This window comes from Chiloscyllium plagiosum, chromosome 35 (assembly GCF_004010195.1).
Source record: "Chiloscyllium plagiosum isolate BGI_BamShark_2017 chromosome 35, ASM401019v2, whole genome shotgun sequence".
NCBI classification, from domain to species: Eukaryota; Metazoa; Chordata; class Chondrichthyes; order Orectolobiformes; family Hemiscylliidae; genus Chiloscyllium; species Chiloscyllium plagiosum.
In genome coordinates this window covers 24,762,180-24,776,402 of record NC_057744.1, presented here as the reverse complement: position 1 = coordinate 24,776,402, position 14,223 = coordinate 24,762,180, and the positions used below count along the sequence as shown (strand labels likewise).

The window sequence follows — 14,223 nt, the reverse complement described above, 5'->3', positions numbered from 1 at the left end:
TGGTTGGTGAAGTGAGAATGGTTTTAGTTAACAGATAGCTCTTTTATATGGGTATTTATTGGATGTTGTTGGTACTAAATATAAACAAATTATTTGAGTGTCCTAAATATCGATAATGAGGCAACAAATTACTACATCCTGTTGTCTGCATTTGCCAAATAATGCAAAATATTCTGGAATTGTTTGATGAATGCATTAGTAGAAAACAGAGGTTTGTGCCATCAAACATACACAGAATTGAATCAGCAACAAGATGGTAGTGACTTTAGAAGATAACTGATGATAACTTGGTACAAAATGCCAGTTTCTAGAACCAAAGTTGAAAACTCAAGTTGGTTTATTAGAATGATTCTATGATCCAGAACCTAATCAGTTTAATTATAATTGGGTGAGGAAGAATAAAATATTCATGAGAGGCTGTGTGTTTTGTTTAAACAGCAGGAGGATGCCATGCATTTATTATTTTGTTAAAAAAAAAAGTTTGGTTTATTTATAGCTCAGCACACCAGCATCATGGTAGCATACTTAGGAAGGGAAGGTGAACTCGAGGGAGCAGTTTTCTGTGGGAGCGACTGATAGTTTCAGCTCCACTGTGCATTTTGTTTTTGCTGCAGGCATCATTGCAACAGTTGGGGCATAACTGCACTACCTGTTGACTGTGGACATGTGCACTGCAGCACAGTCAACTATATAAACTGGCTCAGTGTACCACTTGGTCTTGTGGGTGCAATCCACTTCGGGGATTAGAGTACAACTCCAGGTTGATCGAGGACTACTATACAAAGGGACTGCTGCCTTATTTGGAGGCTCAAGCTTTCAATAAAACATGGAACCAATTTGTCACATGCTTTCTCAGGTGAAAGTTAAAATTAAAATCCTGTACTACTGTTCCAAAGAAGAGCTGTTAAGCTCTTTAAGCTCTCCTGGCCAGTCGTTATCCCTCAGACAACATTTAGAAATAGGCAGTCTGATCATTATCACACTACTGTTCTTGGGATGTCGCTGTGCCAAACGTAGCTGCCATGTTTTCTTATCGGAATGATATAGAGGTGCTAGTATTGTACTGAGGTGGACAACTCCAGGTTATAGTCCAACTGTTTATTCTGAAGTACAAGCTTTTGAAGTGTTGCTCTTTCATCAGGTAGCCACTGGGGCAGCATCATAGCACACAGAATGTATAGTAAAAGATCAAAGTGTCATACAACTGTTGCAATTTATTAAATAAACCTAGATTGCTGTTAATCTTTAATCTCTTCAAATGGGTTGCAGGTTTCTATTCATTAATATGTAAATCCCAGAACTTCTTTCAAGTCACATTCCCAAGATAACTTAAGGTTTTACAAAAAAAAAGGGTTTACATCTCAGCTCAGCCAGTGCACTTTACAGCCTGCCTGTATTCCAACTTTCAGTCAGACTGGCTCTATTTCCAAAGTAGGAATTAATGAAATGTCCCACGGACTGACTGCCTACACATTGTGTGCTTTTTGAACAAAATAGAATGCATCTGTAAATACAAATCTGCAAATGCAAATTTGCTCCAAAAGCTTGCACTCCCAAATAAACCTGTTGGACTATATCCTTTTCGGAAAGCTAATGCAGCCTGTGATGATATTGCTCCTTTGACAATGTTATGTCGTCTTTAGATTTTTTTTCAGAGCAGTCATTCTGGGGTGTCTAGTTTGGAGGGTTTTAGGGTCAATTTGCTAACAGATACTGCTTCAGGCAAAAGACTTCCAAGTTTTTTTAAAAAACACTTGTACAATTAAAGGAGAGTGGCCAATTCTCCCAGCTCAGCTTTTCTCTGGTCTGGTTTGGTTTGGGTTCAAATTTGCTCATCAGTTTTTTGAGGCTGCTGGTCAAAGAAACAGCTTCATGGAAGAAGATGTTCCATGCTGCATCTCTCTCTCTCTCCTGTGAGACGTGTGTTTATGGGGATTGTTGAAATTAGTTGGAGCAACATTATTAAGTTGGGATAATCTGTTGGGTTTCTGGACCAGTTAAGTTAGTCCATATTCTGTTCTCTTTTGTTTATGTTTCATTTGGTAATATTGCAAATAAATTCTGTTTTGTTTGAACCTGAGTAGTTGAGACAGCTGCATCCCTCCTGGAATATCCACTCTACACCTACTTTAAACAACTCGCATAGTTCAGGTCTGGGCTACTTTCTTGAAATGCTTTGAGGGGGGGTCTAGACTGGTCCATAACAAACCAAATCTTAAAAGTGGGGGATGACATTTAGTTGGTGTCTGTTTAAGAGATTAACGTTAGGATGGGGAAAGTCGTTAAGCAACTTGTGCTGATTCACAGCTCGTGAGAGATTGCAACTTTGTAACAAATCCTTGGGTATAAACCTAACCAGCAAATCTTGGACCAGTCTGTGTTGCTGATTTTCTACAGTAGCTGCAAAACAGGCAATGTTACCACAACTCTTTGCTAAACAAGACTGAGCACAGTTCTGATCCAGAGATATAATTAAAAGGAATGATAAAATTAGAGCAATTTGCAATAAAAAAAATCATTCGGCAATAATGTGAAACTTTATGTCATTCTAACCACTCTTAACCTGACCGGGGCAAGAGGGTAAACTTTCCTTCAAATATTTTATGGGGCAGAAGATTATATCCTCCTGCATTTATGGACTAAAATGATCATGAAATAGTTAATCATGCAACTGACAAAAAAAGAAGCAAAAAATACGTTCACGTTGGGTGTGTTTTGAAGAGGAGAAATTTGCAGTCTCATTGGAAAGAACAGAACTGTGGTAAAAATTGGATAGATCATTCAAAAAGCTGGTACAGTTGTGAGGAACTGAATGGCCTCCATTTAGCACTGTATGATTCTGGCGCAGTCATATATTGAACTAAATTATTTTTGTTAAAAAAGTTGCCAAGAGAACAAGGCATTCTAATCATATGGGGATTAGGTTAGAAATAGCTCAATGACGTAAGCAAGGAATAGTCATGGCCAATCGAGCAGGTGTTTTTAGTGAGGAACATAGAAAACAGTTTAAAGCAGCAGATTATATTGCGGCAATGCCTGATGGCTTTAAAGATATAATTGAGAATGGAATTATATTTGTGGATGGTTGGTTATGGGAAATGAATTCCTTGGTGGCTTTGAATTAGGTAAATATTCAGCAAAAGCTATAGTGGCTGAAATCCTGCATTTCTTTAGGGACAAGGTTTAATGGATGAATAGAAGATTAAATTAATAGGAGCTTTTTTTTTCCACTGAAACATGTTTTTGTTGCAAAAAAAATGTGCAATTGATTTTTGTTGATTAAGGATGTGGATCACTTGGTCCTCATTTCATTGTGAAAACAGTAGGTATCTTCTTAATGCAGTTTAGTAATCAAGTTTTTTTAATATATCTGGTGGTCTAACATGAACTAGCAATTGCAGGCAATTAAAACAGGGGAAACTCATTTTGAAGGCTTCATCATGTGGATTGTGAAGAACATAGACTGAGACATCTTCTGTTAGGAAAAGACAAATGAACATTTGCTGAAGTTTGCAGTGTACTTTGCCATTCCTTGGGACCTATATGTGACTATTAATGCCAACCGCTTTTATATTTTTTCATGGGTCCTTATGCTTTCAAAAGTATAAGGTCTCAAAGTTTCTATCTTAATCCAAAAAAACTAATTTGGACTGTCATGCAGAAAATCTACATTGTGTTTTATGTCCAAGGCAATGATAGTTCTTCTACGTTGGTCCCATTGGCCTGAAAGTTCGCAAAGGTTGAGAAGGTCTCTGCATTAGTCATGATGGTGTTGGAGATCCAATTCTGGATGTCTTGCTTCTGAAGCTAACAACCGTAATTTTCATTGAGGATGTGGTGGTGGGGCTGTGTGCCAGGGGAATGAGGGTGGGTTGCAGTTTGCTTATTTGTGAAATGGACATGGGATGGTCAAAACATGATTTGTGGGCTTTACATTTTAAAAGGGAAGGAAAAAACCTGCTGGAGTTCTTTGAAGTGGTTATATCCCTTTTCGAGATGTTCAGGAAAACTTTGGGAAGTTCAGATTACTTTTAGGATTATTAACAGTAGACTTGAATACATGCAAAAAAGTTGGTACTTTTAATTTAACTATCAACCTAGCAAGGTATTTAAATCCTTTCGGTGGACAGATGGATGGATTTGGTTGTTATGGATAGGGCATAAGGAATGTGCAGAGGGTGAAGACGAGAGGCATGTTTTTAAATCCTGTTTTCCGAGCTGGAACAAAGAATGTCCAGCACCAAAACTGGGCTTTCAGGCATCATAGCATTACCCACTAAAGGCAGTGTGCCTCCTTTTTCATTGTTTTCAGAGGTGGTGGTCAAACAGGCTGTAATGTATCAATATATGACCATCTTTCATAAACAACATCCGGTCACCCATTGAGCCCAATGGAAATATCAATCAGGGAAGTGTAATACGGATAGCTTATTCTCTGTCACCCATTTTACATGACTGTACAAAATCCGTGTCTACACCAGTGAGTTTAATTATTCACTCAGATTCATGTGAATTGATATGAACAAACATAATGCTGTGTCTTTAAAGTGAGCTTTACAATTCCTCCAAGAATTTGAACTAAAGTCAGACATGTTTCATCGTGAGCATGTTTTTTAATAATAATGGACTCAGTTGTTGACACATTACATCATACTTATATTGAAGGGGAAGCTCGAGAAACATTTGACTCCATCAGACCATAAGATATAGGAGCAGAATTAAGTCATTCAGCCCGCTCCATCATTCGATCAGAGCTGATATTTTTCTGAATATGTCTTCTCCCCATAACCCTTGATCCCCTTACTAATCGAGAATCTATCTCTGACTCAAATGCACTCAAAAACTTGGCCTCCACCACATTCTGCAGCAATGAATTCCACTGATTACCACCCTGTAGCTGAAGAATTCCTCCTCATCTCAGTTCTAAAGGGTCATCTCTTCTCTATAAGGCTGTGCTGTCGGGTCCTACTCTCTCCTATTAGTGAAACATCTTCTCTACGTCCACTCTGTCCAGGCCTCTCAGTAATCAGTAAGTTTTAATCAGCTTCCTCCTCATCTATCTGAACTCCATTGAATACAACCCCAGAGTCCTCAACTGTTCCTCTTCTAACAAGTCCTTCATTCGCTGGATCCTTCTTGTAAACCTCTTCTGGATACCCTCCAATGCAACACATCCTTCCTTAGATTAGGGACCCAAAACTGCTGAAACAGGAATAGATCGCCATGTTATTAGATTTCATTGAGGAATGCTGGGAGAATCGCCAAGTGGAACATTAGCATCAGCAATATACTGAAGACTTATGCTACAGAACCTTCCACACATCTAGACATTCTGTTCCTTTACAGCTAAAGTACTACCAGCTGCCAGTAATGTAGAAAAATGACCAGTTATGTCCTGGTGGACAAAAAGAAAACAAACACAATCTCACCTACTCTCAATCATCAATAAACTAATAGAAGGGGTTTTATGTTGTGCTTTCAAGCAGCATTTGCTCAGTAGTGATTTGTTGTTTGACCCTAGTTTGGGATCCCCCAGGCCAACTCAGGTCTTGACCTCATTACAGTCAAACATCAACAAAAGAACTAAATTTCAGAGGTGAGGAGAGAGTGACAGCCCTTGACATCAAGGTCACAATTAACCAAGTGTTGTATCAAGGAGGCCAAGCAAAATTGGAGTCAATCAAATTTGAGGGAGCACCCTCTGCTGGTAGGAATTATACATGGCATGGAGTAAGATCATTGCAGTTATTGACTGTCATCATCTCAGCTCCAGGATATGACTTCAGGCATCATCTACAGTTATTTTGTCGATTAATTTTCCTTCCATCAATAGGTTATCGTCAGAATGTTCGCTGCTATTTGCACTAAGTTCAGCATCATTTCTGACTCCTCCGATAACAAAACAATCCATCAGAAAATGCAAACCAACCTAGGAATATCCAAGTTTGAGCTGACAAGCTGACTTTCACTGGCTGAAAGTGATTTATCCTTTGTGTGGCAAATAAGATTTGTGTCACACAAGTGCCAGGCAATGACCATCTCCAACAAGACATAATCTAACCATTGTCCCTTGACAGTTAATTGCATTATCATTGCTGAATCCCATACTGTCAACTTCCTTTGGGTACTATTGACCAGAAATTGCAAGGAGCAGGCCAGAGGCTAAGAATCTTGCAGTGAGTAACTCCTCTATGAATAACTCTCCAAAGTCTGTCCACCATCGACAGGGTACACCGAATGATATTAACTCACTCCACCACCTGCATACACTAGCAGCAGTGTTACCATGTACAAGATGCACCGTGAAAATTCACTAAGGATCCTGAGACAGCACCTTCCAAATGAATGGCCATGACCATCTAGAAGGACAAGGGCAGCAGGTACATGAGAGTACCACCACCTGCCAGCTGTCCTCCAAACCATTTACTGACTTGAAATCAGTACTTGAACTGTGTTGTCATCCCGTAACTGCAACTTCCTCCCTATCAGCACTGTGGGTGCACTTAGACCAAATGGACTGAAGCAGTTCAAGCAGACAGCTCACCACCACCTCCTCAAAGACAATTATCAATGGCAATATTGCAGTCCTAGCCAGTGAAACCCACATCCGCTGGATGAACGGGGGAAAACAGCATTAACTGGTTGGACAGTGGTGCCATTTCTGGGCTGTCTGTCCCACATAGTTCTGCATGTGAATCCTATGTGTACAACTAACTGGATCATAAAATTGTACACTCCACATTTTTCACATTACTGCTTTTATTTTCACCTGCTTCTTCCTCTGCTACCTCGGCATTGTGCATGTTCTCTGTGTCTTTCATTCCTTTCATTATGCTTCCAAATATCTCAGGCTGAGATATTTCAAATATTTAACTAACCCCTGTTTCCAAATGCACAATTTGTTCTTTCCACAGATTCTGCCTGACTGGAATAAATCTAGCACTTATTGATCATATACTTTCTGACCATTATTCAAAAACATTGCTCAACATCAGTAGATCTCCACTGGCTGAAAGTGATTTATCCTTTGTATGGATGCATTTCACTATTACTTAAGGATCCTCAGAACCTAAATACAACAATATATTGCTCCAAGATAAATTTGCACAACTTGACACAGTGATTATTAAGGAAATGACAAGACATCGTAAATTATGTTTTATTTTAATTGCTCATATGTCTTCAATATTCTGATGTTTGTTTTTCTTTTTTGATCTAATTTCAGGTGCTCTATTGACAGTGGAGTGACACGTGTGGCATGGTTGAATCGCTCAAGCATACTCTACGCTGGGAAGGATAAGTGGTCACTCGACCCTCGGGTGGTTATCGTGACTAACAGCAAAACAGAATACAGCATTCAGATAGTGGGTGTAGACGTGTATGATGAAGGCCCATACACTTGCTCAGTTCAAACTCATAATCATCCCAGGACATCAAGGGTACACATAATTGTACAAGGTAAGGTCAGATTATGCTTATTCCTTACAGTTTGTCCAACTGAGTAGGAAGAAAAAATGGTGCTGAATTAAAATTTTAAGAAAAGGTAATAGTAATTATCTTATTCAAAAAAATTAAAAAGACTTCTAAATTTGGTTCAGTAATTCGGCATTATTCCTTTTCAAAAAGGATTCACATAACCATTAGCTTGAATTGTGAACTAATTTTAATAAGTGTAATAAAGCTATTATTTTCTTGCAAATCATTTTTTTCTGCCCTGAGCATTTAATTTCAAACAATTTTTAATGCTAATTACTTACATGACTATTACCATGTGCAATTTGGATTTTTTATTTCAGAATAATGCAGTTTGAAAAAGTTTTTTTACTAAGAAGTGAAGTAACCTTGCAGATTTGGAATGTACCAGAAGTGAATGAGGATTTTAAGGTTTCCTGGTATAGATATACATATCATGATGTCTTTTTATTTTGTTATGAGCAGTTTATTACCTTGGAACAAGATAATATGTACTGCTCTGTCTTGGAAACCCACATCATTCTAAGACATTGTAAGATGATGCAGAAATATTCAAAGTTGATACTTCATATGCTGCAACGTTGCAAGAGAACATGATGCATACGTCAACCGTGGCAGTGGCTAGTATATTGCAGATAATCACATAAATCTATGGCTAGAAATGGGAAAACTAAATTGAGACTTCTGTCCTGACTGTTTATCGTTGATCCTTTGGGAACTGCATATATCACGTTATGTAAGGTCGGGGTCAAGTTTGGCTTTCATCCTGTCATCGTTGTACAGCTAGCTGTCTGACACTGTCTTGGTTTGGGCATGAAGACTGGTCACCTAGAAAAGATCTGAAGGGTTCTCTAATCCTTTGGATATGTAACCTTTCAGGAGAGAAAAAGGAAGAATATGTTTTAACACCATAATACACTCTGTAGAAGTTTTTCTTATTTCTCCTAGACTAGTCACGATACTTTTTTTTCCAGGATAGGGCTTGAGAACTGCTATTGTATACGTTTCACAGTACCTTAGAGGTGCATGCATTGGGATGACATGAATTTGCATTGAGACATCGAAATGTAGAGAGCTGGCAGATATCTACTCTGGCAGATAGTTTAACCAGTTTCTTTTATGAGCATTGTCGTCCTTATTTTCTGACTTAGAACAGTGACTTAAGTTCATTCGTTGGAATCAAATTGTGACATGTTTAGATCCAGACAGCTTGGATATAAAAGCATGACCTTCCTAGTGCTTTTCTTTTCTTTTTATTCTTCACATTTTTTTCTGATATTTTATTTTGATGCAAATTTTAGCAGATGGAAAAAATTCTATGTTCCATATCTCAGTAGATTGCAGTGAGTTGAAGAATTTGTGAAGACTGCAGAAAATTGTAGCAGAGGGAGGGATATGTCAATAAGATCTAATAAATTCAACATTGAAATTGATAGCTGACAATTTAGCCATATTATAATAACTTGGTGGAGGAGCACAGCTGGTAATAGAGATAAAAGGTTCTACTTGTGCCACAGATTGTGATATTTAGGGTGTTTGTTCTGGGAGCATCATATTAATTAAGGGAATAAAGTGTAAATTTACATAATTGAACAAATTTTCAGCACAGTTATTTAGCCCGAAGTATTTGGCTTCCATCCAGAAGTATTTACTTTGCTTCTCTGTTGTTTCCTCAACTTAATATATTTGTGTCTTGATTCCAATTTTGTGAGTCTACTCTGGCAGATAGTTTAGCGAATTGAAAGACAGTTCAGAAAGAACCAATGATCCATTGTAGTTATTAGTCCTGGATCCAATAGCAGTGGATCTTCAATGTGCTGGACTGTCACATTCTGATCTGTAATGTTTGCACAGAAGCCCCACTGTGGTCATTGTAAGCAAAGGAACTTCAACTGCAATCCAGACATTTTAGCTGCAGTACCACTTGTTAACTCAGGAGAGGCTTTATTCAGGAATTTGGAACTGTATGCTGTAAGATTTACCTTGAATGGAAAAGCATATTTGTCTGCCGATGTGACCTTTTTGACATACACAAATCTTGTTCAAATGATGTTCCCATGGGGTGTTCCAAAGATACAACAAACTTTGTTAGAATTCCTGGAGACAGGCTGTTTAAACAAGATAATCAGAGCATCAGATCCTACATTGGGGAATTAGGATGGTGTGTTGGTAAAGGCTCAAACTTGCAGCTTTTATCATCTACTGGAAACCTATTGTAACCTGGGTGACCATAAAAGCACATCGATAGAGGTGGGGATGTGCTGCTGACCATACAACCGAAGTAAAGACGCATCTTCATGAAAAAAAAAGCAGAGGCAGAAGCAAGAGGAGAAATCCAGGCTCAGTCTCCAATGCACTCTAAGAAATCATGGAGAAAAGGGAGATTTTGTTGAAATATTGGACAGTTGGTCAACCTGGTGGTGACAAATGGAGTTTAGGAGAAAATCAACATATTTATAAGTCTCAATTCCTTTGGACAGGTAATCACTTCACAATCCTGTTGCTAACAGCATTAGGGAGATCAAGCTATCATTCATAGATGGCATGGTGGGTCAGTGGTTAGCACTGCTGCCACACAGGACTTGGGTTCGACTCCACGCTTGGGCAACTGTCTGTGTGGAATTTGTACATTCTCCTCACACCTTGTGGGTTTCCTGCGAGTGCCCTAATTTCCTCCCACAGTCCAAAGATGTGCAGGTTAGTTGGATTGGTCATGCTGAATTGCTTGTAGTGTCCAAAGATGTGCAGACTAGGTGGATTAGCCAGAGTTACACGGATACGATGAGAGGGGAGGGGAATGGTTCTGGGTGGGATGCTCTCCAGCGGGCTGGCATGGAGTTGATGGGCCGAATGGCCTGTATTCACTGTAGGGATTCTATAATTCCAGTGGGGGCACTGGTATGAATTTTCTCAAAACACAGGGCATTTTTTCCATTCACAAGGCGGAGGCATCACTGACTTGACCAGCATTTATTGCCTATCCCTAGTTTTCTGTGGTGGCAATCTGCAGTGCAGGAAAAAGGTATGTTTTCTCCGGACAGTTTTTGCCTAAATTTGGTATTGTTAGACATGAAGGAATTCTGTTATGTACAAAGTGCGTTCCTTATCTTGTTAAAATTTAAACATATAATTTAGCTTGCAGTCTGAATTGAGGGAGAAGTGGTTCTCAAAAACAAAATCTTGATATTCAAATAAACTATTAGACAGAACCTTTCAGTAAAGCAAAAATGTTGCAGTTCTCAATCATTGGTGCAGAACGTAGTATTTCTTTCCATTCCAGGAGTGGGCTGGGAAATGGTGGGGGAGGGAGCGGGGGTGGGGGGGGGGGTGTCATTTAATCAGGTGAGAAGGTGTGATTTGGAGAGTCTGTTGGTTTCCCAATTCCATCGGATTAATTCCAGGGTAGGGGAGGTCAAATATCTCCAAATCCAAGGCCAACTGAGACTCTTAAGTGGTAAAATAAGGTTTAACTTAAAGACCTCATCCTCCTTATCCACACTAACACCACCATTAAGCTGACCCAACTTCATAAGAATTTGCATGAGTTACCTTGAGGAGACCCCTCCTCTCCCTCAAAACTGAGTGAATTCCAGGGATCTTGTGTTTGTTTATCCTCCCAGCCTTTGACAGGACTGGCAGTGGCCTCCACTCCCAATGACACTGTTCGCTCTGAGCCTGTATTGACCAGCAGCTCTTAGAAATGTGACCTCCACCTTGAAAATCCTGGAGAGCCAATGATAGGCAGGTAAATGTCTGATTGGATTCAAGCTGCATGAAGGCTCCCAGGAATGACTCATTGGACAGGCCCACACTGTGATCAACTTGTGCGAATCTCATCAGGTGGGAGTTATAGAGTGTACTAACAGTCTAAAAATTGACTTTCGACCACTAATGATACATAAGCCACATTAATAAAAGCATAGTCAAAGAATTAGAACAATATATGTTTAATATTAACAAAGGTGAGCCAAATTTTATAATCAAAAATTTAACTTTCAATCACTTGAGTTTTGCTCTTTGTGTGGCATTGTTTGAATCCTTCAGTTAGTTCGTTGTCATTGAAAATTATTTGCTCCCAGCTTAAAATGTTCTGAAATTATTTGTGAAGATTTGGAATGATCCATTCTTAACCATCTCACTAAAATTGTTTGCATGACATGGACTAGTAACGATAGGATTAATTCATTTTGTGGTGAGATCAGTATTGGCCCTGGGTTAAAGAGGAGAATAGAATATGTGTATAATCTGCTTAGACAATTCCTGTCTGGCTTTCTGAAGGCATCAGACTATGAGTGCTTATATCACAAAAAAAATAAAATCAGTGTCTAATCTGGGCTTAATTTCAAACTGCTGATGGCTATTGATTTAGACAAATCTTGAGATTAAACCTCTGACAGCCTTACGTGCTGGTCACTCGTAGCTAACTGGGCAGTACATTTTGAACCTGCTGTCTCCATCACAGGCTGAAGACTGAAGTAATCACTCAATATTTGCATGTTGCTGAGAAATAGAATACTCTAATTCTTGAAATTTGTTTCCAACTATTCTGTAATATGTACACAAATAAAGTATAATCTTGTAGGGGTGAGAATGACATGGGCAATGTGTGACAAAACTAGGTGACAGGTGCAGGGAGTACCTTCCTGATGAAGGACATCAGTTCTTCCGCTCCTTGGACACTGCCTGACCTGCTGTTCGACTCTGATCGCTAGCATGTGCAGTCCTCACTTTCAACAAGTGCAAAGAGACCTCCCTCAATGTCAAGATCATCTCAGTTTACCTTTTATGCTTTTCACAAGTGGTGTGGTGAGATACACACAAGGCAGTGGCAAGATGCCAATTGACAGGAATTAACACTTGTTTATGTCTTGTCAATCCACAACTCTCCTCATTCATATTCAATCTCCCATTTTACCAAACTTGCCAAACAAGCTAGCCATCAGGAAAACTCCATAAGGAAACCAAAGACTGTACTTGATGGATTCAGCTCATTGTTTGATCTGAACAGCCTCCATAATTGGACAACATTTGGGCAACAACATCTCAGAGCACCAGCCACATGGACTCTTCATCCATAGACATTGGCATCCAACATCAGCCAATCCATCACGGCCATCATGTCACTTCTCTGATACTGTAACAGGCCGCTTAAGACACACAGACTTGCATTGTGGGGTGTGCCAGCTAATAGCATTTAGTAGGGTGTAGCAGGGATACTTCACAAGCAGGGACAGGTGCCCAGCTCTATAATGCTGCATCTCAGGACTGCATGTTAGCTGTCTGAGCACTAGCTCAATTTGCACCAACTTGCATGCTCACACGATCCATGCAAAGCCTTGCCTTGGCTTGCTATGCCTGTTGGAGTGGCAGCCAGAGCTACAGTCTTCACTAATGCACAGATAGGCTGCTCATCATGCTTGCCTGAATGGTCTGGGGTGGCAAGGAGTGGGGTTTGGAGGTATGGACTGTTCCATCATGGTGAACAACACTGTGAGACAACAATCTAACACCTACAGCCTGTGCCAGCTACCCCCTTGGCAAACACACGTTCATTACACTAAATTGCCATGTCAGAAGCTAGCTTGGCATTGCCTTCAGTCCAGTCAAGGAGGGTCATTGGTAATCAGTGGGCCCTGATACCATCAGCCAGGGGCACAGGGGCTTCAACAGAATCAGTTGTCCCCTTTGACTGCTCACAGCCAGGGGGTCTGTCCTAGGACCCACTGGACACTTTACAGCAGTCAGTCTTTAAGGCTTGCAGAAGTGGTCAGGAGAATTATATATGGCAATTTGGGGAGCTGCACACACAGCAGTCAGGTGTCCTCTCAATCATGTCCAGAGGGTGTTTGTCAGAGTTAGTCAATCCTCTGGGGTGAGTGCAGTCCTGGGGATCTGTCCGTTGAGCTTCCAGAATTACTCTGGTGAAGGGCTTGGAAGGGCAGGGAGAATGAGAGAAGAGGTGGGACACTAGCGGCTGGTGATAGGAGGTGGATAGGGTGGGGGGGATGGAAAGCAGAAGTATAAAGGGGAATATCAAATAAAATGAGTGAAATTTGGTGCAGCATCGGAGGACATGTTAGTTGCAGGAGGGGTGTTATTGACCGTGACCCTCACAGGGGGAGCATAAAGGAGCAGGGTGGGAATCCTGAAGGTGTTAGGCAGGGTTCATCAGGTAGCAAGGACATTTATGGATGAATCTCAGTGTGTTGGCTGTATGCTGGGTGAGGATGGGTCAAAATGCTTTGTCAGAGTACTCTGAGGTAATAGGGACATCCAGGCTCTGTCTGGGGTTGGAAGCAACCAAGTGAGGCATAGGGTTGGTAGTGTGCATGGCAACTATGTTTCCTGCTGTCACTTCCCTTTCTCCAGATGCAAATTGCTTCAAGAAAATGGCTGAAACAGCACCCATAGTGGGTAGAATGTCAATTTGATGGGTGAAAGCATGGGATCCACATTTGCTGGACACCATAACATTGCAAAAACATGAAGCCACCATTTGAAAAGTACAACTCCATTGGATTTTCAATCATTGCATCACCATTTCACAGGCTACAGGAGTGGGAGGCTATCCTCTCCCAGTGACTGAGAAGGTCCCCGCAGCACAGAACTGAAATGTGGCTGGCAGCTTACAAGGAGTGATGGGTGACCTGTTTGGGATCTCTCAGCTGTAAATACATCAGGATAGTGACCGATACCATCTGAGTGAGTTTGCATTAGTTCATTTTATTCCCACAAAGCAGGTCAGTATTA

General features: G+C 40.3%; 1 protein-coding gene across 5 annotated transcripts in view; it reads left to right on the top strand.

The window, feature by feature from the left end:
* Positions 1–14,223, top strand: part of opcml (opioid binding protein/cell adhesion molecule-like) — a 2,226,798-nt gene that overhangs the window by 1,629,188 nt on the left and 583,387 nt on the right. For all 5 annotated transcript variants that reach the window (XM_043676830.1, XM_043676827.1, XM_043676829.1 and 2 more), the window contains one exon: positions 7,226–7,458. In XM_043676830.1, coding sequence (XP_043532765.1) covers positions 7,226–7,458 — 233 coding nt within the window. The remainder of the gene's footprint in view (positions 1–7,225; positions 7,459–14,223) is intronic.